Source organism: Macaca fascicularis, chromosome 2 (genome assembly GCF_037993035.2).
Source record: "Macaca fascicularis isolate 582-1 chromosome 2, T2T-MFA8v1.1".
Taxonomy (NCBI): domain Eukaryota; kingdom Metazoa; phylum Chordata; class Mammalia; order Primates; family Cercopithecidae; genus Macaca; species Macaca fascicularis.
Genome location: NC_088376.1, coordinates 170463039 through 170486847, shown reverse-complemented (window position 1 = coordinate 170486847; position 23809 = coordinate 170463039). Strand labels below are relative to the sequence as shown.

The following is a 23809-nucleotide window of genomic DNA, read 5'->3' as shown; positions in this document are numbered from 1 at the left end:
GAGACCACCCTGACTAACATGGTGAAATTGCATCTCTACTAAAAATACAAAAATTAGCTGGGCATAATGGTAGGTGCCTGTAAATCCAGCTACTCGGGGGTCTGAGGCAGGCAAATCACTTGAACCCCAGAGGCGGAGGTTGCAGTGAGCCAAGATCGCACCATTGCACCCCAGCCTGGGTGACAGAGTGAGACTCCGTCTCGAAAAAATGTGTGTGTGTGTGTGTGTGTATGTGTGTGTGTGTGTAGCTGTTCATTGACAATATACCTAGTCACCCAAGAACTTGGACAGAGATATACAAGGAGATGAATGTTTTCATGCCTGCTAACACAACATCTATTGTGCAGCACATGGATCAAGGAGTGGTTTGCACTTTTCGTAAGGCTATAGCTATCACAGATTGTGAGTCCGCTATTGGATCTGGGCAGAGCAAATTAAAAACCTTCTGGAAAGGATTCACCATTCTAGATGCCATTAAGAACATTGTGATTCATGGGAGAAGGTCAAAATATGAAGATTAATGAGTTTGGAAGCTGATTCCATCCCTCATGGATTATTTTAAGGGCCTCAAGTCTTCATTGGAGGAAGCTTTGATACAGATACAGTGGAAATAGCAAGAGAACTGGAATTAGAAGTGGAGCCTGATGATGTGACTGAATTGCTGCAATCTCGGTACAAAAGTTTAATAAATGAAGACTTGCTTCTTATGAATAAACAAAGAAAGTGATTTCTTGAGATAGAATCTACTCTTGTGTAAGTTGCTAGGTACATTATTGAAATGAGAGCAAAGGATTTAGAATATTACATAAGTTTCATTAATAAAGCAGCAACAGGGTTTGAGAGGATTGGCTCCAATTTCAAAAGAAGTTTTACTATGGGTAAAATGCTATCATACGCATCACATGCTGCAGAGAAATCTTTCATGAAGAAAAAGTCAATCAAAGTGGCAAACTTCATTGCTGTCTTATTTTAGGAAATTGCCACCGTCGCCCACAACCTTCAGTAACCACCACCCTGATCATTCAGCAGCCATCAACATCAAGGCAAAAAGATTATGATAATTAGCAATTTTTAGCAATAAATATTTTAAAAATAAAATATGTACATTTTTAAGACATGAAGCTATTATACACTTGATAGACTACAAAAGAGTGTAAACATAAATTTTATATGCACTGAGAAACCAAAAATTTTGTGTGACTCACTTTATCGCGATATCCACTTTATTATGGTGGTCTGGAACTGATCCTGTAATATCTCCATGGTATGCTTGTGCTGTACAGGGGGTAAAGTGTGAGGGGTCAGGAATTTTCATGCCAGAAATTCCATAGCAGCCTACTAGAACTCTGGAAGTGTCACCTCTGGCTGCAGTGCCAGATTCTGGTGGGGATTTCCTGGACCCCGATTTATATCTGAAAAAACACTAAAAATAACAGAAGCTGGGCAGAAAGTGGCTATGATAACAAAGCTGGGCTTGGTACTTTCTCTGGCTTTTGTGACCAGTATCACTGGACTCCTGTGGTATCAAGTTTCATAAAAGAAACTCATGCAAAGCAGAGATATCTTAATTATTTTCAGACTGACATTTCAAAAAGTGTCAATTTCAGTAAGTATTGAAAGTTACTTGTTCTTTGTTTTATCTTTTCAGATGTTTCCTGAAAACATTTGTGGTGTGATCTTTAACAGAGTTTTCACTTACCAATTAATACAAAAATAAGAAAAAGAGCTATAAATACATATTTTATAAAATTTTCATACCAAATAAGGTCCTTTACATAAGTAAAGGAAAATCATATCCATTTTCAGTACCATTACTTAGCACTAGAGCTCCTCCAGTTAGAAAAACAATTCTTTTAAATGTCTTTATGATTTAAGGTTTCAATAATAACTCATGAATAGGTGAAAGTTTGCTATTTATTTAATCTTAAGAAAACACTGAAAGAAAAAGGCAGGGAATGTAGTAGGCAGTGTGGAAGAATGGAGCTGGCCACATGTGGTTTTAGCAGCTGCAGAGGAAACTGGCTGAGTCTAAGGTTACATATTTCTGTTCAGTAAGGGTATCCATGGTGATAACTCTCATGATGACGGTAGTCATCCTGGTAACCATCCTGGTATCCTTGGTGGTAACTATGGTAACCGTAGCCTGCATACTCATCTTCTGGGCAGCGCATCCCCAGTGACTGCTGAATTGCCATTTCCTGTCTCCGAAGTTGCATCGAATCAATTAAATCGTACACAATCACCATGGACCACATTGGGGAAGGATACCAGGATTTGACATTTCCGTCTTTTCCAACTAGAAGCATGGAGAAGTACTCCGGGCTCACTTGAAAATAGTTACGAATGTCTTTCACCAAATGGGCTGGTACATCTTCTCGCTCAACAACGGAGCTCCCTAGAATAACATTGGAATAGTTATTGTTAGTGCATTAAACAGTCAGAGCCCATGAAAACATTGAAGTGTGAGGAAATCACTGCGCGAATAGGGAGGACCCACGAGCCTCTTCTCTTTAGTTCAAAATCCAATTAAAGAAGTTTGCTGGGGCTTTTTCTACTAGAAATTAAATGTCCCTGCTGTTCTGCAACATCATTAGGGTCAAACTTTCGGGCACACGATGTGTCTTTTGTAGGAATGTTACAAAGTATGAAACCAATTCCTTAATTTAATCCTGGCAAGATTAATTTCTTTAAAATTTGTCACTAGCAAGGATTATATAGTTTACATTTCTAAGTTTATTTCCAATTAGCTTAGTTATTTCTCTGTAACTACAGCTTTCCTTTTGACATATCTTTATAATAAAAAGCTTATTTCATTGTTAAAAGTGAAAATACCAATTCCGTTAAGATCTAGATGAATATTTAAACTATTGTGAATAGTGATAAGAATAAAGGGGAAGGAGAAAAGGAGCTGATACTTTCATGTCTGCTGTTTCGACACTCTGCTAAGTATTTTACACACATTATTTTATTTAAAGAGCTTGGTCTTGGAAGAAAGGACTGAATTTGCTTTCTGAAACCTTTAGTCTTGTTTTGTTTTGTTTTGTTTTTTGTTTTGTTTTTGAGATGGAGTCTTGCTCTGTCACCCAGACTGGAGTGCAGTGGTGTGCTCTCGGCTCACCGCAACCTCCACCTCAAGCAATTGAGGTTCAAGCAATTGAGGTTCAAGCAATTGTCCTACCTCAGTCTCCCAAGTAGCTGGGATTACAGGTGCATGCCACCATACCTGGCTAAGTTTTATATTTTTTGTAGAGACGAGTTTTAACATGTTGGCCAGGCCGGTTTCAAACTCCTGACCTCAAGTGTTCTGCCCTCCTGGGCCTCCCAAAGTGTGGGATTACAGGCATGAGCCACTGTGCCTGGCTTCTCTGAGCCTTTTACTGTGTGTATCTTTCAGCTTCTCTGAGCCTTTTAGTGTATGTCCTTATCTGTTGAAAGGGAATCAACGAGATATGACCTATGTGCCTCACAAAACTATTGTGAGAATTAAATGATGTAAAATAGAAGAAAATGCTTTGTAAACCATAAGGGCCTATATGGACCCCCCAAAAGCATTATTTTAGTTAAGAAAAATGGATAGTTTTACTGTTACTTTGAATGGTTTATATTAGAAATAATATAAGTCCCTGTACTCCACACCCCTTCCCCTACATGTCCCGTGCACACACATGCACACATGCACAAGTGCATGAAGTGGGAGGAGGAATCAGTGAACTTTGTTCACCTTAGAGATACACCCACTGCTAGCATATAGCTTAATGTTATTTAACTGAACTTAACACTAGTTCATACTGCTTCAAAATAACAACACATTACCATTAATTGGGAACAGTTCTAACACTCCCCCAACTTCCTCTCCAACGCCTAAAAGCTTCAGAATGGTTATGTGGCGCAGACCTGAGAGAAAAAAGAAAACCATAGAATTAGAGGAAAGGATTAGAAGTCATCATTTTCCACAAAGCCTTGATATCTGACAATTAAAAATCTCTTAAATTTAAAAAGAATATAGAGCATAACCTGATTGAGAAGAATCATCCATTTAAAATTTTTACCATAAGGAAGCAAATACTTCCAAAACCTCGAAGAAGACCAACTGTGATTCTCATTCTACTAAATGACAAAAAAAGAAAGAAAAGAAAGAAAGAAAGAAAGAAAGAAAGAAAGAAAGAAAGAAAGAAAGAAAGAAAGAAAGAAAGAAAGAAAGAAAGAAAAGATGAAGCCATTGGAACATTAAAATATCTGAGCTGATCTAAACTAGTTAGTATTCTGAATTTATAACAGCTTTTATGGCTAACTTAACTTTCAGAGAAAAGACTATAGACTCCATCAATTGTGATGGTTAAAGAAATTGTTCTGCTTTCTCACACAAAACAGTGTTAGCTTAAAGGATATTTTTTTTTTTAAACCACTAATTTAGAGGATTCAAAGGCAAAACATTTAAGCAAGCACAGCTTGCCTTCATCTCTGCTAAAGTTTCAGGACAGGGGGGAAGGTCATGCCTTGGTAGCTTGTTGGAATTCTTTTGAAGATGAAGTGCACATGAGAATTCCGGAGAAAGAAAATAGGAGGACAAAGGGGCTGTCAAGCCATCATATCAAGCTTTCATAGTTTTAAATAAAATCCCAACCAGGTCAGGGTAATAACTTGGAACTAATAATAAGATTGTTGGTGCTGTTTATTGTCCAGGAGAGAAAATTGAACACTGCCATGGGAGAGCACTTCTAAGGTGAAGCTAAAATCTAGGCACAATGCTATTCAAGAAATTTTTTTTTCACCTTTACTCTTTTCCCAGAGAAGTGAAGTATTCTGTTCTACATATTGGTTAGTCATGTTTTCAAAAGGGAAGATCATCAATTTCATTATTCGTTAATTAATACATGTGAACATTATTTGTTCACGTTTCGGGTATAGTACAAAAGGGTTTGCTTTCACAATGTGACATAGGATCTGTGTGCAGAGATTTAAAAATAAAGTACCACCACATAGCTGCTACAAAAGCATCTTTGGAAAATTAACAAACTGTGGCTTTATATTTTTTTTGTAAAGGTTCTTAACTGCTGTAAGAACTTCTATCTTAACTGGCAACATTGGTGGCCATGAATAAAGTGAGCTTAAGAATACTGGCACAATCAAATTTATATGTTAATATAAAGTCTTAAATTATTAACCTTGATAATAGGAGTACAAATAAAAATTTCTGAATTTTCTATTGTTCTTACTATTATGAGCTTGGTTTTGGCCTTCCTTTGAGTTATTTCATATCTTAAAATTAAAATGTACTTATAATTTACACATACTAGGTCATAACAAGGACCTTGGCTCTGTTAATGCTTTACAAAACTTACACTCCTCCCTTTTAAAAAAAATCAAGCACAGTTCTGTAACTAGTAGATGATTCTTCCTCCTACTAGAGGCATCAAAATAATGGTGATTCATCTATATTCTACCGGAGAATTTTTTAATTTGTTGCCCTTAGCTACTTCCCCCTGCCCCTGCCCCTGCCCCTGCCCAGTGAATCTCTCAAAATTCTCCTTCTGCAGAGGCATATCTCATATGAGATTTCACTCATGACTTCTACTCTTGAAATTGTAGTCATCCTCTTGATTTATCATTGAACTTACTAAGTTCTATATACTATTCATTTTACTGCCTATCCAAAATGATATTAGCTCCTTCAGGACACTAGAATAAAAATGTTTGGTAAATAAAGCATATATTCGTTTTCAAAATACTGAGCGATTCACTACAAAAAAACAGTAAACTATGTTTTTCTTTGGCTTGCTTGTCTTTCAAATAAGGTTTTACTTAAGAGATCTTGCTACTTTCTTCGTGCTCGGTTATAAAAATCATTTTTTTATAAAATTTGTTCACTAAGTCTTCTGAGTTTTGAAGATAAAAATCATTTTTAAGAGAAGGGCAATATAGTCTGCTTCAATTAATATATTAATTCCCAGAGCCACTCCTATTTTTAAAAAAGACATTTAATCTATGGAGTATCCAATGATGGTATGTAAGTAGATATTCAAGTATTACCTAAGTGAATGATAATACCTAAGTGAGACAATTTAAAAAAGTAACTGAAGACAAATGATACAGATCATTAAAAGTAAATCAGAAGATATTTTCAAACACATGAATGAAGAAGAACTAGAGAGGAGAGAATATTGAGGGGAAAAAAAAAATCCACAGTAGACTAAAGCTCCAGTCTAAAAGCAACTTTATACTCAATATAATAGAGTATGTGTCTGGAAACCTGAACAGTCTGAACTGGGAATCATTTTGATGATCTAAGGTTCTATGTTCCATTTTAGAATTGACCGGGAGGAGAGTGGTATGGGAAAGCAGTAATGAGGTGGCTTCCCACTCACCAAAATTGCATGCCTGACCACTGAGGGCAGAGAGCTGCTGTGAATAGGCCCAGTCTTCATCGTTAGGAGCAGAGATCACCAGCAACCTCCTCCTCCACCGGAACCTGGAAAAAAAGCAGGACACCATTATTCTTTACTGCTTCAAACAATAGAAACCAGTGTAGGAAACCAGAGTGACTTAGGCTAGCAATTTTTTTCTGTGCCCAGAAAAAAAAAAAAAAAAGAAAAAAACACATGCTTAGAACTGTCCCATAGCTTCTCAAAGCCATTAAACTGCATTGCCACACTCTTGTAGTTTTTCTGTTGTAACTTCACAGTCTTTCTGCCTTGGCATTAGCATGATGTGTTAAGCATGAGTCTGTGGTCACCATGCCTAATGAGGTCACTTGGGGAGAGACAAACTCTCAGATGCAATGAAGACAGGCCAAAATTGTATATTAGACTGTAGCAACAGAAATGAGAAACTCAGAAGGTAACCGAAGAGAACTGGTCTTAGTAGAGTTACTGCTAGAGTTTAGAGGGAGTTAAGAAATGAATATATGGATAGGAGATAGAGAAGAAAAAGGTAACTGAATTTTAAGTAGATTACAGTGACAGGAAAAAGGAAAATGGAATAGTGGTTTAAAGGTTCAAAGAGGATTCCTGGAAAAACAAAACCCTATGTACCTTCCTCAGTAGCCAGTGGTTCTTCCAGAGGCAAATGCAATTTCTAAAATGTACCCTATTATGAATAAGAGCCAATGCTTACAAAGTACTTCTATGAAGTGGAATGATATTAAGCCTAGAACCATAAGATTTTAGAATGTATAGTAAACTTAGTTTCTGTTTTTACAGTTCCAACACAGTAGAGTAGTAGAAAAGGCTTTTGTCTTTTGGGGTGTCGTTGAACATATCACTCAATTCACCAAAGTCTCAGTTTTTCCTTATTTCTTTATCTTTTCTTTCCTTTTTTTTTTTTTTTTGAGACAGAGTCTCACTCTGTCGCCAAGGCTGGAGTACGGTGGCATGATCTCGGCTCACTGCAACCTCCACCTCCTGGGTTCAAGTGATTCTCCTGCCTCAGCCTCCCGAGTAGCTGGGACTACAGGCACGTGCCACCACACCCGGCTAATTTTTTTGTATATTTAGTAAAAATGGAGTTTCACTGTGTTAGCCAGGATGTTCTCGATCTCCTGACTTCGTGATCCGCCCGCCTCAGCCTTCCAAAGTGCTGAGATTACAGGCATGAGCCACTGTGCCCGGCCTTCCTTATTTTTAAAATAAAAAATAGCAGTATGTTGTTCACAGGAATGTTACAAGAATTCAGCTCTCAAACTTACCAATGCAAGTTATCCACATGATGACATGGATATAGAAGATTATGTCTTAATCTGCAGGCTTCTAGATGTAGAACTTAATCCATTAACAGACATTGACATTATCCATCACAGCACCATCAAATAACCTATTCAGTCCTTAGGTTTGTGTATCATTTTATAGCTCACTTTCACCAATGCAATATGGTTCTTCTTTAGAGCTCATTGAGGCTGCAGATTATTTTCCCCATTATGCAGATAACAAAACAAGGCTTAGAGAAGTGAATAACTTGCCCAACTAGTAAATCTAAGAAGCATTACCAAAATACAGACACTTCTCTGATTCCTGGTCCAGTGGTTTCCCTGATCTGCTACCCTCAGACATGATATTTTGGCTGCTGCTATCAGGGTCTGCAAGAGGGTATAAAAGAGAGAGGGTATGCATCTAAGGGGCAACTGTATAGAGTTGTCTCAACTTCCATCTTCACTGGAGTTTTGTTTTTTGCCTTCAGTGCAGGTGACTGCAGGGTGTTAGTGCACTCATAGAGCTGACAGCCAGTTAATTTTATTCATGGCTTTGATCCCTGTGCTCCTTCTAGCATCAGGAGTGAACATGAGAGTTTTCAACCCCAAAGAAAATGGCCTCTTGAGGGAATAGTGGTTTGGGTGAATAAGAGAAAATGATAGTTTGATGAAATACAACCTCTGAATGGATGCCTGTCGCAAGGTTCGCCAAGTATTGCTTGCTGTGACATTACATTCACTTCCTCTGCCCTTTTTTTTTTTTTTTTTAAAGGGAAAGAAAAACTAAGATCTCTACTGAGGACAGGGAGCTGAATGTGTTTGGCACGAAGGACAAGAGAGGAGCCTCTGAGACTATCCAGTGTTTCTTAGGAAGGGAACAGTGACTGCTGTCGGATCACAAACATGACAGTCTCAGGTACTTCTCCTGCTTCCTTAGGAGGCATGCCAGACCAGCACTGGCCCCCTAGCCAGCATCCAAACCAGACCAGCCTTCCTGGCCTCACACAGAGCTGTAGGGTGTCTTGGAAGGAGCTATTTTGGGTGAGGTCTATTTTAGTTTGTTTACCTATGTGCACACTGAATGCAGTCCTGATTGGAGAGGGATGGGATCTCAGACTCCCTGTCCCAGACACAACTAAGAGAAGGTCATTTCCCCTAAGTCATGATTCAGCTTCCCACAGACCTTCACATTAAGATACAAGGTCCCAGCTCATGACACAGAAGGAAACTTCCAAAAGATGTAACAAGAGTTGTGAAACTGACCCAGACCCTTATTTTAGACAAATTGTTTTTCTGTCACTTTAGCTTCCCAGGAAATAAAAACTTTACAAGCTATGAATGTGTTTGCTTCTCTTAACTGGCATGCCCAGATTAGTATGCATTTGCCCACTCTTTGGGGCTTCTGTCTCAGGGAAAGGTGATTATACCCTGAACCAAATGAATGCTATTGAAGACTAGACTGGCTTCAGAGTCTGGTCAGCTGAAACTAGCCTGTGTAAACCCACCAACCACTCAGCAAATTTGAAGGAAAATTCCCATTTGGATACTGGTTTAATTGCAGGACTGTAATTTTTTTTTTTTTCATTTCTGTTTGCCTAGGTTTCAATTCTGGAGTATTTACTAAATCTCTTTCTGGTAACTCTTCCTTGATGGCAAAGTTCTCTATAGGACCGGAATAACTGACCCTAGGACTACTAATAAGTAGCATTTATTGACTACCTGCTTTGTACTAGGTCCTGGGCCATCTTTACCTTTAGTATTGAATGTACCCTTCACAATAGTCTTAAACAAAAATACACTTACAATTTTCATTTTGCAAATGAGAAAACTGAAGCCCAGAATGGTTAAGTAATTAGCTCAGGGTCACACAGCTAGTAAATGGAGGAACCTGGAATCAAACTCATTTTGTCTTGCTCGTGCCTTTAAGTAGTACACTATTCCACTTTAATCCTTCCAATAAATTAGAATTATTAGCAGAATGATTTTATGAGTTGTGACCACAAGTCAGGTACCGTTATGGGACATCCAAATTGTAATTATATATATCTCTGAATATCCATAAAAGATGTATATTCCTATAGTAGTAATGAAGATAAGAGCCCATAAAACTCTTACATTAGGTGGAAAATACATTTACACATCTTAGGACCCTATCTAGTTCAAAAGACTTTATAGTATTTGTACATTTCTTAAGAATCAAAAAAATACAAAATTTAAGTAATCAACCTACAGGAGTATTACAAGCTTTTGTGAATGAAGAAAACTGAGATGATGTCAGCTTTCCCTTTAAAATGTTGAAACCCATGACAGTGGTTATAAAAAGACACTCTACCTAGGGATGGTAAGAAGAATCTCTGAGGATATCTATAACTGCCAGTCTCATGACAAATCTCTGGTTTTAAGTAACATCAATGAATTGGATGATAAATGTCTGCTTTATAGGGTGGGCAACCTGAATTTACTGGGATAGAGCACTAACCCTGGAAGATTTAGAATTAAGAAGAAAAAGTTTCCAAATAATCAAAATTATAGTAACATAGTAATAATTATATATATGTTTGTGTATATATAATTCTGGTTATATATGTATTATGTATATATATATATAATTTATATTATTGTGAAGCTTAAGAGAATTTGGCCTAATAAAATGACAACTTGAAACTCCAAATTAGAATGTGTAATTAAGTAATTGGTTTAGACGTGTGGCTAACTTGAAATCTCACAGTGTATGCAGTTTTTGGAATATCTGAGAGAACGTTAGATTCACTGTATTTGTAAAATTAACTTATTAAACTTACAGATCTTTAAGTACTCAGAAAGATTTTGTTTGTTTAATTTCAAATAATTGAAAGAAATGTATTAAATGCATAATGCCTATGTGAAATGATGAAGTTGTTTAATTACTGGGTTTATAAGCAAGATCAAACATTATTCAAAGCCCTCTTAAAAGCGATGGCAAAAGTTTGCTGGGTTACAAATTGGAAGATAAAATTTAGAAGCCTAATTCAGAAGTTTTGGAACTGAAGTCTTGAATTTATAACTTGAAATATATTTAACACTGTTAAAATCAAAAATAAACTTCTAAAGAATTTCTACCTTAAAAAGAAAAAAAACAAAAGCACCTTAAGAGCAAAAGAAAAGAAAAGAAAAGAAAAACTTCTGAATTAGTCTTCTAAATGTTATTTTCCAATTCATAACCCAGCAAATTTTTGCCATCACTTTTAAGAGGGCTTTGAATAATGTTTGATCCTGCTTATAAACCCAGTAATTAAACAACTTCATCATTTCACATAGGCATTATACATTTAATACATTTATTTCAATTATCGTCACCTAAAGTGATGATCTTGGATCAGAAGTTGGTTTTTAGTACCCCTGAGACCAGACAAAGAGAATGCATTGTCCAGTGAAGCTCAGAGCTCTTTCTCAGTGGAGGCTGACCCTAAGGCTGAGTTGATTTTAAATCCTTATGAAGGTGTATGCCTTCTATTTCCATTTTGGATACTTGCACTGCATTGAGAATTTGGATGAAGGAAGAGCCTTGGTTTCCTTTCAGAGCTGAAATTCTGTGGTTTTAAGAGTTTCTTCGTTTTGCTTCAAATTCTAGGCCTTTAGGTTCAGAACTAATAATAATTCACGTCATATTTTCAAAAGGAGCATAAGATGAGAAGGTAGATTTGGGGAGTCAAATTGTCCCAGGGTACTGACTCCTAGAGCTGACACTAGCTCAGTGATGAAAGTTACTTAACCTCCATTGGCTTCAGTTGTCTCTCCTGCAACATGACAATAGTCACAGTGTTTAGATAATGGGATTCTTGTAAGGGTAAAACTAGGCAATGAAGGTGAAGTGCTTGGCCCAGAGATTAGCACACAAAAAGTGGTCACAGGTATAATGGCTATGTGAAATGGAGATGGATGGAGATAGAGCTGCTTGCTATTGTTTTTAATTTTATGGGTGAGAGACTTTTCAGGCAGTTTAATTGAAAAGGGTCAACATAGCTAGTAAGTTGCAGACTCAAAACTTGGATGAATGGTAAGTTCTGTACTCTTTATATATCATGATGTTACATCCTAGAAGACCCAAGCTTCACAAATCTGTAAAAATTCAGATTATCCACTTCCTAATCATATCCTTCTTAAAGCTCTGTCTCACATATGGAGAATGTGCTTTTAGAGACATGAGTAAAGATTTGGCTTGGAGGCTCAAGCACTAAATGTGTATTACATGCTTGCTTGGTTTCTGGAGCCCCTTAACCACACAGTATAGCTGGAGTGGCGTTTATACTGGGACCTCTGTAAGTTTGTTGCGTATAGTTTTCTGCAACTTTGCACTTCCTAGGGCCCCAAAGTCTCTGTAGAAGTTTCATCCTACATCGGGGGAGTGAAGGAGAAGGGAGAAAAGTGGATTTGTCAGAGGCGTTTAAACCAAAGCAACTCCATCTTAAATAGGAGCTGGGTAAAATGAGGCTAAAATCTACTGGGCTGCATTCCCAGACGATTAAGGCATTCTAAGTCACAGGATGAGACAGGAAGTCAGCACAAAATACAGGTCATAAAGAACTTGATGATAAAACAGTTTCCAGTAAAGGGGCCAGCCAAAATCCACCAAGATCAAAATGGCGATGAGAGTGACTTCTGGTCATCCTCGCTGCTATACTCCCAGCACCATGACAGTTTACAAATGCCATAGCAATGTCGGGAAGTTACCCTATATGGTCTAAAAAGGAGAGGCAAGTATAATCCATCCCGTGTTAAGCATATCATCGAAAAATAACCACAGAAATGGGCAGCCAGCAGCCCTCCGGGCTGCTCAGTCTATGGAGTAGCTATCCTTTTATTCCTTTACTTTCCTAATAAACTTGCTTTCACTTTGCACTGCAGATTCGCCCTGAATTCTTTCTTGCACGAGATCCAAGAACCCTGGATTGGGACCCTTGTCCTGTAACAGATTGAGTTGTTTTTACACTCTTCTCTGGGTATGCTGCTCCCCCATGGACACTGGGGTTGTCACAAGATGGCCTTCAATAAATGACACTGTCGAAAAATTCATGAAACTGGGTCAAGAGGATTTCTCCTTTTGAGGTCTTAGTGGGGCTTTTGTTGTTTCCTGCAGAGTTGGAAGGAAGCGGAAAATCCAGCACAGTGTGCCAAATCCTGTTTGGAACCAGAAGGGGCCTAATAAATAAATATGCAAAACAGAAATGCTAGATGCAGAGATCTCCAGATTTACTGACTGAGTAAATTAACCTTCTTGGGAGGTCAGGATTCTATTTTCTGTACCAAAAAAAAAGAGAAAAAAAAAAAAAAAAAAAAAAAAGGAGAAAAGAACTATCCAGAGCCACCAAATCAACACTGATGCTTGGAGCTGAACCCAGCCAGCCTTGTAGCCAGAGACACTTCAACAGGACAAGACAAAGCCCAGTGGTCAAAGATGGGTAGGTTTTTCTCCAGTGGGGGTTACTCTCTGTAAACACATGTGGGCTCTGTGTTTCTTTGGCATTTTCATGAGCTCACTCAGAACAAATTTGCACCTTCCTCTTTCACGACTCCAAAGGTGATGTACCTGGACAGGAAGTTCTCCAGGGACTGCTTTTTGTCCTCTTTGCAAACAATGCCCTCCTTCTTCTGCTTCTCCATATCTTTGATTCGGGACTGGAAAGTATCGATCAGATCAAACACAGACTTCATTGTTATTGGCACCTCATAGTATTGCTGTTTAAGAAAGAATAGAATGCATTTAATGTACAAGTGCATTTCTTTTCTCTATTCAGAGGATAGAGAACCTGTGAGAATTTGGAGGAGCTCTGGGGAAATCTTTGAAATCAGAGCCTGGAGGACATATTGCTTCATAAATGCTTTCCTGCAATAGTACCCTCTGCTGATGTTTTGAGGGTTAGATTCCATGAAACAACTGCCTCTTTTACAAGGAATTCTTAACTACGCTCCTTTTGTTGGAAAGGGTCCATGCCTTCCTCACCATACAAGTCCTATGTTCACCTCTCTACCTTTGGCACTAAGGTTCCTATTGACTAACAACTGGAGAAGAAGTGAGAAACACTGTACCTAACACAGGAAACTAAATGGAATGACATGTTCAAGTGTGTAACCTGAGCAATAAGAGTAGTTTTCCACCAAGGCCTGTTCTGTGGTCCCAGGGATTGTTTTACTGAGTAAGCATCACTTAATATTAAGTCATGCTTTTTACATATTCTCAGAAATAAGTTGGGATCCAACTTAAAGACAATGAAATTCAGGTTCCTGAATCACAGTTGCCTGGACTTACAAAAGCAACCTTAGATGGATTTAGGGGCTGGCTGAGCATAATCAGTGTAAGCTGGAGAGCAGTCTGGACATGGCTCGAAGCTCCACCCTCTGTGGGAATTCAGTAAATCACAGAATGTGAGAGCTGGTAAGGACCTTAGAGATTATCTGGCCCAATCTCTCTCATTAGAGATGGGACAACACATGTTCAGAATTAGCTACATCTCTCCAGATCCAGAAACATATTGCATGTTGGGTCAGCTATTCTGATAGCACAGACAGCCTTTTTTCCCCTGAAGATTCTCACACAAGCGTGGTACATGGATGACTTTTTCATGAATATTTTTTATGTTCCCCATTTACATAGTTTCAGAAGCCTGGAACTTTAAAAGAATATTTTGATAAGTTGTTTTAAAAATTGTTTAGGGAATGCTTTAAAAAGGTATTAAGATAAACTTTAGTAAAATGTATTTTCAGTGATATAGTGCCAGTATGCCAGAATTGTTAAGATAGTGGGTTCTGGAGCCAGCCTCTGTGGGAATGAAGTTCAACATTAACTGCATGGTGACCTTGGGCTAGTTACTTAACCATTCTGGGCCTCTGTTTTTTTTCCTCTGTGAAACAAAAATAATACTAGCATTTATCTTAGACGTGTAAGATAAGGATTGCAAAGGGTTGAAGAAAGTGCCAGGCATAAGGAAAGCACTTGATAAAGTGACTATTTTTGTTATTGTTATTATTACATGGCATAGTTTTTCATGGTTCAGAACCTTTGTCCGTAAGCATAGAAAGAAAGTAGGTGTAAAACCCCAAACTCTTGTCCACATTGGATCAGGAAGCACACTTTTAGACCCCTCTGAGATAGGCCTACGTTAAATATGGGTTTCTTGAAGGCAGAGACCACTCTTCACCTTTTATCTCCAGGACCTGGCACATCATAGCTCTTTAACCAGTTTCTTATGAATGTAAAACATTGGTGTTAGAAAAGAATTTAGTCTGAGTCAACTAGCTGGGCTGTGGGAAGTCACTCCAACTCAGTCTTTGCCAGATACCACATTTCTGGATGCAAATTCATACGACAACATGGAAAATTTGGCTCATTTCAAAACCTTCCCACTTATAAAATAATTTATGCTTACTCATAAATTGAAGGGACTCATTAACAAAACAATTCAGATTTGCTATTCTAAAAAATAGCACTACATTATTCAAAATAAGCAATTGTACCTTGACTCTCAGATCCACATCTGTTAGCACCATGAAGAAGTCATTATAGGTCATTCCGTACTCTTTCCTCAGCTCGCTGATGAGATGCTGGTCTACCAAGTCTTCATCATCCACCACTCGCATGGGCTTCTCATTATCTTAAGGGAAATCAAATGTGAATGAATATGGGTGTGGCAAGACAGAAATCACTGGGAAGTGAATGGGTGAAGGCTCTGGGCCTAATCACAGCAGCCTTCATTAGTTTTATATATTCAACTCACATTGTGTTTGAACAAAAGTTTTCAGAGTGAATTAATAAATATCGAAACAAATACATGAATAAAGTTTTGAAAGCTACTCTTCTATAGATGATCAAGGCTCTATCTCTGTCCATCCTGTTCGTAGCAAACAGGAACAAAGTGAGAGTGGAGACTGTTGAGTCACACCTAGGAGAAGACTGCAACTCACCCAGGGAGTCAGTCTTCACCCCAACTCACCGGGGAACTGGACCAACCCAGACACTTTTGTTAAGTTCTCTTTCCATTAAACGTAATTCTGAGTCTAAAATCTGTGTCTGTTCCTCTTTTTTGGTATAGAATTAACTTTGGGACCCAGTAAGCATGTCATATCTATAGAGAAAAATAGAGTTTCTGTTGAAACCTAGTCACAGGTTCATTTTGGCTCCAAAAGAAGTCAAGCTATTCATAATGCAACTTTTGTAAGTGAATACAGTTTCAAACAAAATGTGACAATTTATGGAAATTTTAAATCACTATATATTTTTTCAATTATCAACCCCCTCAAATAAATCCTTATAATTCAGAATGGTTCCAGAAGGTGTCACTGGATTAATGGGAAGCATGAAAATCAAGATACCAGTGGTTTTACATGGCAACTTGTATGTCGGGAAAGCATTTTAACATTTTCAAGGACAGAAGAACTTTATTTACTTCTTCCCTCTCAAACAAGTCACAGTGTATCTCTCAACCCTACCTAAGATTTTATCTGCAAAATAATCCCCTATATTAAAAACATATGTGAAAAATTAACGTTAGCAAATATGTGATAACAGGAAAATTAGCAATGAGAGCCTATCACTTATTACCAACAGCACTACCCAGTGAACAGTACTGTACTGCAATACTATACCACAGTAAAAACAACCACAATTTTGCAAATGAGATGTTATAATTTGAGTACCACAGACATTACTCTTCATTAATAAAAAGGGGATAATTATAACTTAACTGTTACTTTTATTTGATTAGGATTGTTGAAAGTGTATAAACAAGGAACTTTATTTCTCCAAAGCAAATCAAAATGAGAGGGGAAAGAATCAATCTGTATTCCTTCCCAAAGTCATAACAGTGCTTCATGGAGGTGGTCCAAAGGAAAAGGAGCTGAGAGCCTAGATGAGAACCAAGCACTGTCTGCAACATAAAAGGTGATAGGTCTCATGCATATAAACTATTTTTCAAATGTACATTTTTGTTATTAGAAAAATTTAAATTAATTTACAGTTATTAGATTTATATTTTTAAATGTATCTTGTTGAGTATAAAAACAAGTTGCAAAACAAAATGCATAGTATGACTTTATTCTTGGTTATAAGGAAATAAAAACAAAAGAAGATACATTAATATGGAAATACACATAGGAAAAAGTCCATAGGAAAAGATGAAGTGAAAACTTTTATTGTTTATTCTGCATACCTACATTATTCAAATTTTAACAAGGAACATATTTTACTTTGTGAATAGTAATAATAATAATCATAAAGAAAACCATTCCAAAACTGGTTTTTAAAAAATGTTCTTAACAACTAATGTTCTGATTCTAAGACTTTACAAACCAGATTTTATCTTGTACTTGGAAATTATAATTTTTAATTCCCAACATACATTCATTCTTGCTTTTGTTCATTCAATGAAATATTTATCACTAATGTCCAGAGTTGGTTCTGTGCTGAGTGCTAGAACCAATAACTCGGACAGAGTTCAAGCTCCTAATTAGAACCAGAATTAGACCATTAGCATCCACTTAATGGATAAAGTCACAAAACCACTGAATGGCTCAGATGGAAGGAAGATGGAGATTGTAGTAGATTTTTAATATAGCACCAATTCTTCCCTCTCCCTATAGCTATACCCTTGCCCAGTAACTGCAGCTTCTTCATATGGGAAATGGGTTGAGCTGTCCTGCCTCTTGATTCTGAGCTCATCCATATCACTGGCTTTGGTCAATGGGATATTAGCACAATGACACAAACAGAGGCTAGAAATGGGCTTATGCATTAGGGATTGTTCTTGCTTCTACCATTTCCATGAGAATATGCCCACACCAGCTTGCTGGAGGGTCAGTCAAGCCAAGTTACCCTGTTCTCATCCTAACCAAGGCTACCCCAGGTCAGCTGACAGCCCATTGACCCCCAACAGGTGTACAAGCCCAGCCAAGATCAGCAGAACCTCTTACCCACCCTGTTGCTGACTGTAGATGCATGAGCAAACCTAATCAATCCCAGCCCAGATCAGCTGAACCCTAGAAACTTGTCACTAAATGGATGTCTACTGTATGTGCCACTAAGGTTTGTGGTCTTTGTTACTTCACCTTATTATGGCAATAGACAACTGAGTATAGACATTATCTGGCTCCACCCCATCACATTATTAAGGTTGAAACTAAGGACACTGTAGTGGACACTGTGCTGTGCTGTCCAGATGCTACCTTCAGAACTAAGGGTGCTGTCAATATAAGCAGTTAGATCTCTGACAACTGATCTGCTTAGAAGGGAGCCACCTTTCCCCAAGTCACACCCCTACCATGGGACAGCTCACATTCAATGGTTGATGTAGTAGAAGAGGGGATAGATATGAAAGCTATCCCCTTTGTCTCAAAGTGGACAATTCGGAAGAGCCAACTCTATTGCAGCTCAAATTCACCCTGTCCAGTCTCGTATCCCTCATCCCTCATAAGTATTGTTCCTGTGTTAACTGCTTGCAGGCAAAACTCAGAGCCTCAGAATCTGTTTCTCAGAAAACCCAATCTGTCACAGACCCTGAGATGAGGAGTGACTTGCTCAAGTTCACATTGCAGGTTAATGACAGAGTGAGGTTGGGACTCAGGTGACATCACCTCACTCCCACCCAGTGTTCTCTCTGCTATGCCAAAATGCCTCACACTCAAGGGTAGAGAGGACCCAGGACCAAACTTTGCTTTACTAGTATATGGCAAGAAACCAATTTCACAGCCTGTTTTCTTTCAACCAAAATGTTTTCTGAAATATTTCAACCAAACATTAGAAATAAAATATTTTGCACTCACAGATTACAGGAATATCCACCTGTTTGTGCTGAGTAAGAGAATCTGCCAAAGCAAAACAATGAAAGTCCTAATCAACACTGGATCAGACTAGGGTGGTGGCAACTCTATAGCAGGACAGAGTCCACTCTAGGCCAGTATCTGTGAAGCTACATCCTGTCTCAGCTCCTGCTCCTGCCACAGGTCTTTCTTGAGCTCTGCATTCCATCTAAATCAGGGCTCAGTGTTGATGTTCTGTTTAGTCTGGAAAAGCAACATAGACTTGGCAGGTTCTTGTTAAATTTATCCAAATTCTGTTTAAGCTCACTAATGATTGTACGGATTACAGGGCTTAGAAGGAAAAATTCTTTTTTTAAAAACAATATTATTATTATTTTTGAGATGGAGTCTTGCTCTGTCACCCAGGTTGGAGTGCAATGGTGCAATCTTGGCTCACTGCAATCTCTGCATCTGCAGTTCAAGTGATCCTTCCACCTCAGTCTCCTGAATAGCTGGGATTACAGGCATGTGCCACCATGCCTACCTAATTTTTTCCTTTTTTTGTATTTATAGTAGAGACGAGGTTTCACCATGTTGTCCAGGCTGGTCTCGCACTCTTGACCTCAAGTGATTCACCCATCTCAGCCTTCCAAAGTGCTGGGATTATAGGTGTGAGCTACCATGCCCAGCCAGAAGAAAAAAATCTTTAGGAAACATTGTCTAAACTGTCTACGTGCACCTGATCCAGCTGAAATGCTTCATAGATTCAAGCCCATTTTGTGGGATTTGGACCTAAGATTATTGAGGTAAGGGATTCCCAGGGAAGGTGAACTCTGTTACGTGCCGATAAGGTCTGGCCCTAGAAGTGGGACATTTGCCTAGAGTGCCATTCTTTAAAAATTCCAACCCCAAACATCAGCAGTCAAATTCAGGTGGTACTAAATTTCTTCATGTATTTGTCCTTCCATGACTAATTATAGGCAGCAATGACATTGCAGAAAATTCAGCTTCAGTTATAACATTAAACACCAAATGTGTGCTAGGCATTATGCTTAAAGCTTCCATCTGTACCTGCTTTCCTTGTGACATCCATGGATTCTCCGCCTCCAACCCTTTCTTGCCTAAGTTCAGGTAATTCCACTAATGCCTGGACTACTTTAGCCTCTCACATTGCTTCCAAAGTTCCCAATCTCTTCTAGCAGTTTTTAAAAGTATGATCCACTATCCACCTTCATCACAATCACCAGGAGTACTTGTTAAAATTACAATCCTTGGATCCAGATCAATTGACTCAGAATCACTGGTGGTGAAGCCCAGGAATCTGCATTTAAAATTTGTCCTGGGTAGTTGTTATGCACTCTAAAGACAAAGAGCTACTGTCCCAGAGGAGAAAATCTAAATCCTTGTCATAGCATGCAAGATCATTTATGGCATTATTAACTTATCTATTAACTCTTCTTCCACACATGCTCCAGCCCTCTATTTTCAGTCTCTAGAAACCTGTCCTCTCTTCCTGGAATGCTATCCACATGAGTACTCATTGTCTGCGAAACCTGTCTTTACCTCACTTGTGCACTTAACATTTTGGTATTCTTCAAGCTAATCACCTTGCATTGCAATCAGTTGTTTACATATCTGTCTTCCCCCTAGATATGAATAATTCAACAATAGGAACTGAGTTTTGGTCACCTTTTATATTCTTTCAGCCTAGCACAGTTCCTAGCATACAACTGGCATTCAGTAAGGATTTGGTAATCATAAGAATGCTCCCATAAGAAGGATATCATATGAAAAAGACAGTAATAAGGTATAGATAAGGTGAGTGATTCTGGGACTGTGTAGAAAACCCGCCATAAAACCTTCACATTTTCCTTTGACCTTGTGAACCCGCAACACAGTCTAATGTAATTTAAGAAAACACATTCATATATATTTATTTTCTAAAATTGGTTTTGCATGCATTAGGTCTTTTACATAAAACATATTTGTAAGGCATTTAAAATATAACTATTCTTTTCAACAAGTCAGCAGGGGCCAAAACTCTCTTGGCTGTGTTATAGATAAGCCAGGAGGTAGATGCCAGCAGAAGCTAAATTGCTTTTATTCTCAAGAACATTGCCAGGAGTGCTGAGCAGTCCATGGCAGGTTGTTTCAGTTAGGATAACCTTGGCCTCCAGCTTGGAACTTACTTCCTTTTGATTGGAAATAGACATGTTTAAATTACTTTGCAATTGATCTGCTTACTCCTCTTTTACTCTATGAGTGGGTCATTTTCCGATCTACTACCCCACTGTGAGATGAGTGACCTGATTGAATTGATAGGTAGGACTCCCCTGGCCATTCCCGATCACTTGTTCTCTAGAAAGAACAACTTGTCTTATTAATAAAAAGTGTGTCCTGTCCAAGTGATTTGCTGTCCTACAGATTGACTCCATGCAATCTTAAAGTTATGAATATATTTGAAAAATATATTCAGAAATATTTAGTGACTTCATATGGTTTACACATAAAGTTTGAATTCTTTGTCTTGGTATTAGAAATCTAATTTCAGGTACCAAACTACATTTCTAGCCCTGTCTTCCTCTCCTATCCTCTACCCAGCCTTCTGCTCTAGATCAAACCTAATAGCAAATCAGAATCACCTGAGCAACATTTTAAACTATAGATTCCTGGACCTCATTCCTAAACAAATGAGTCCTTATCTTGGAGTAGAAAGGGGAGGTGGGAGTCTGAATTTTTTCCAATTTATATAGCCTACCTATGCATTGAGATGAAAAAGATGACAACTCAGTAGAAAAATGGGCAAAGAACACTAAAAAGGAAATATAAATGCTCCCTAAACATGAAAAGGTGTTCAATCACACTCACAAAATGCGAAATGCAAACCAACACTACCCTATACTGATACCATTTTTCACATATTACACTGGTCAAAAGTACCCAAAAGTTTGATCACACACATTAATTGGAGAGGTTTGGGGAAATAGACACTTTTAAACATTACTGTTGGAATTGCAACATGATTCAACTTGTATGGAGAGAAATCAGAAAGTATCCACTCAAACTACATTTTCTATTTGGTCCAACAATCCTGCTTCTTAGACTCTATTGGAAAGATGTACACACAATTTCACAATTTAATTGTAACCTTGTTCATATATCACTCTATGTATGTGTGATATATGTATAAGAACAAAATATTGAAAATAGTTCAAGTGTCCATGGACAAAATGTTTAAACTGTGATAGAATCCCACAATTTTTTGATAAGAAATGGGGAAGATTGCGATATACTCATAAAGAAAGATTTCCTAGAAATATATTTTTTTTTTTTTTTTGAGACGGAGTCTTGCTCTGTAGCCCAGGCTGGAGTGCAGTGGCCGGATCTCAGCTCACTGCAAGCTCTGCCTTCCGGGTTCACGCCATTCTCCGGCCTCAGCCTCCCGAGTAGCTGGGACTACAGGCGCCCGCCACCTCACCCGGCTAGTTTTTTATATTTCTTAGTAGAGACGGGGTTTCACCGTGTTAGCCAGGATGGTCTCAATCGCCTGACCTCGTGATCCACCCGTCTCGGCCTCCCAAAGTGCTGGGATTACAGGCTTGAGCCACCGCGCCCGGCCTCCTAGAAATATTTTAAGTGAAAAAAGCAAGGTGTGGAACGGTATATATAATATGCTATATTTTGTATAAAAAGAAAAAATATATAGGTATTCTTTGTATTTGTCTAAAAAAGCACTAAATGAATAAATAAGGAATTACAAAAATGATTACCTGTGGGTGCAGGGAGTAGCAGGGTAAAGGGGTCAGGAAGGATACAAGACTTGTCTGTATACACCTTTTTATATAGCTTTGACTTTGAAAAATTTTTAAAAAGTATCATTTCTTTGAAAAATTAAACAAAAACAAAAATACCTTGATCAAGTCATTACCCTATCAAAAAACAACAACAACAACAACAACACCTACTCATTTTTCAAGGTCCCTCCATTAAATCAACCTACTTTTCAAAATTCTCTGACATTTTCAATACCTTACCTGATGACTACAATTGGAAGAGCCAATCCCTCCACTACATTCTTCAAACCCTTGTTTTGTACATTTGACATATCAGGCACTTTTCCCCCTTGGAATGTCAGGGATTGGTCTTGACACTGATATGCTTGATGTTGGAGGCAGCAACGGCAGTGGACTAAGAAGACTGAGTAGGTTAGGTGACAGGCTCTCTAGTCTCTAGGGCACAGAATGATTGATAAGTAAAGACTTATCAAAGCAGAGGGGAACACACGGCCACTGTGTGGAAGTCTGAGCACTCATCCAGCCTCTCCTCCCAGCTCAGTGTTGCAGGGTCTAGAGAAGGCAGTTGCCAGGCACTGTCACCACTGATGAAAGGAGAAGTTGGGGGCAGAGGGTCAATTTTTCAGGACTGCCCCAGAGGCAAAGCGCATTTCTGAATTGTTATGGATCCTGATGACTGTGAGGCTTCTCCAGAAAGAACAATTCTCTTCAACAGGATCAGACAGAAGGGGTATTTTAGACTGATTTGTATACCATCATTCTCATTTTGTTTATTTATTGATTTATTTATCTATTTATTTTGAGACAGAGTCTCACTTTGTCACCCAGGTTAGAGTGTACTGGTGTAATCTTGGCTCATTGCAACCTCTGCCTCCCAGGTTCAATCAATTCTCCTGCCTCAACCCCTCAGATAGCTAGAATTACAGGCATCTGCCACCACGTCCAGCTAATTTTTGTATTTTTAGTAGAAGTGAGATTTCATCATATTGGCCAGGCTGGTCCCAAACTCCTGGCCTCAAGTGATCCGCCCATGTCGGCCTCCCAAAATACTGGGATTACAAGCATGAGCCAGCGCACCCGGCCTACCATTCTCATTTTAAAAATTCACTTATGAAGTCCTTAGTAAGAAATCAACATTTTCTCTCTCCTTGTTGCCATATTCCACCTCCATGAACTTTGCCACCTCTCTTGATTACCCTCAAACTCTCCCTTCTTTGAAGGAAGCTATCAAAAAACTTCCCTTGCCCTATTAAATGTCCTGTGCATTCTAGCTCTTAAAATTTGGTGATAAAATGCCAATGTCAAAATATTTTTCATCTCTAAATATTGCTAAGAAAGAAGCACACTTGCTGTGCGTTCCCCCCTACTTTTTTTTTCATTCTGCAATGAAGTGCCTTTAGCCAGCAAGTTTTTCCTATCTGACAAAATTTGTCTGTAATCCATTCACTTAACAAACACACCCAACATTCCTATCCTAGACTGACATTTTAAATACCACTAACAAGAAAGAATGCCTTTATGTGTTAGGCCATTGTAAATCCTACATGCAATATACACTGTGCTG

The 23809-nt window shown here is 38.3% G+C and overlaps 1 protein-coding gene across 2 annotated transcripts in view; it reads right to left on the bottom strand.

Moving 5' to 3' along the window:
* Positions 1-1896: 1896 nt before the first annotated feature.
* Positions 1897-23809, bottom strand: part of CCDC80 (coiled-coil domain containing 80) — a 35949-nt gene continuing 14036 nt past the window's right edge. For both annotated transcript variants that reach the window (XM_005548157.4, XM_005548159.4), the window contains exons 4-8: positions 15176-15312; positions 13251-13399; positions 6366-6469; positions 3814-3894; positions 1897-2395 (exon numbers count right to left, since the gene is read on the bottom strand). In XM_005548157.4, coding sequence (XP_005548214.3) covers positions 2049-2395; positions 3814-3894; positions 6366-6469; positions 13251-13399; positions 15176-15312 — 818 coding nt within the window. In that variant the 3' untranslated portion in view covers positions 1897-2048. The remainder of the gene's footprint in view (positions 2396-3813; positions 3895-6365; positions 6470-13250; positions 13400-15175; positions 15313-23809) is intronic.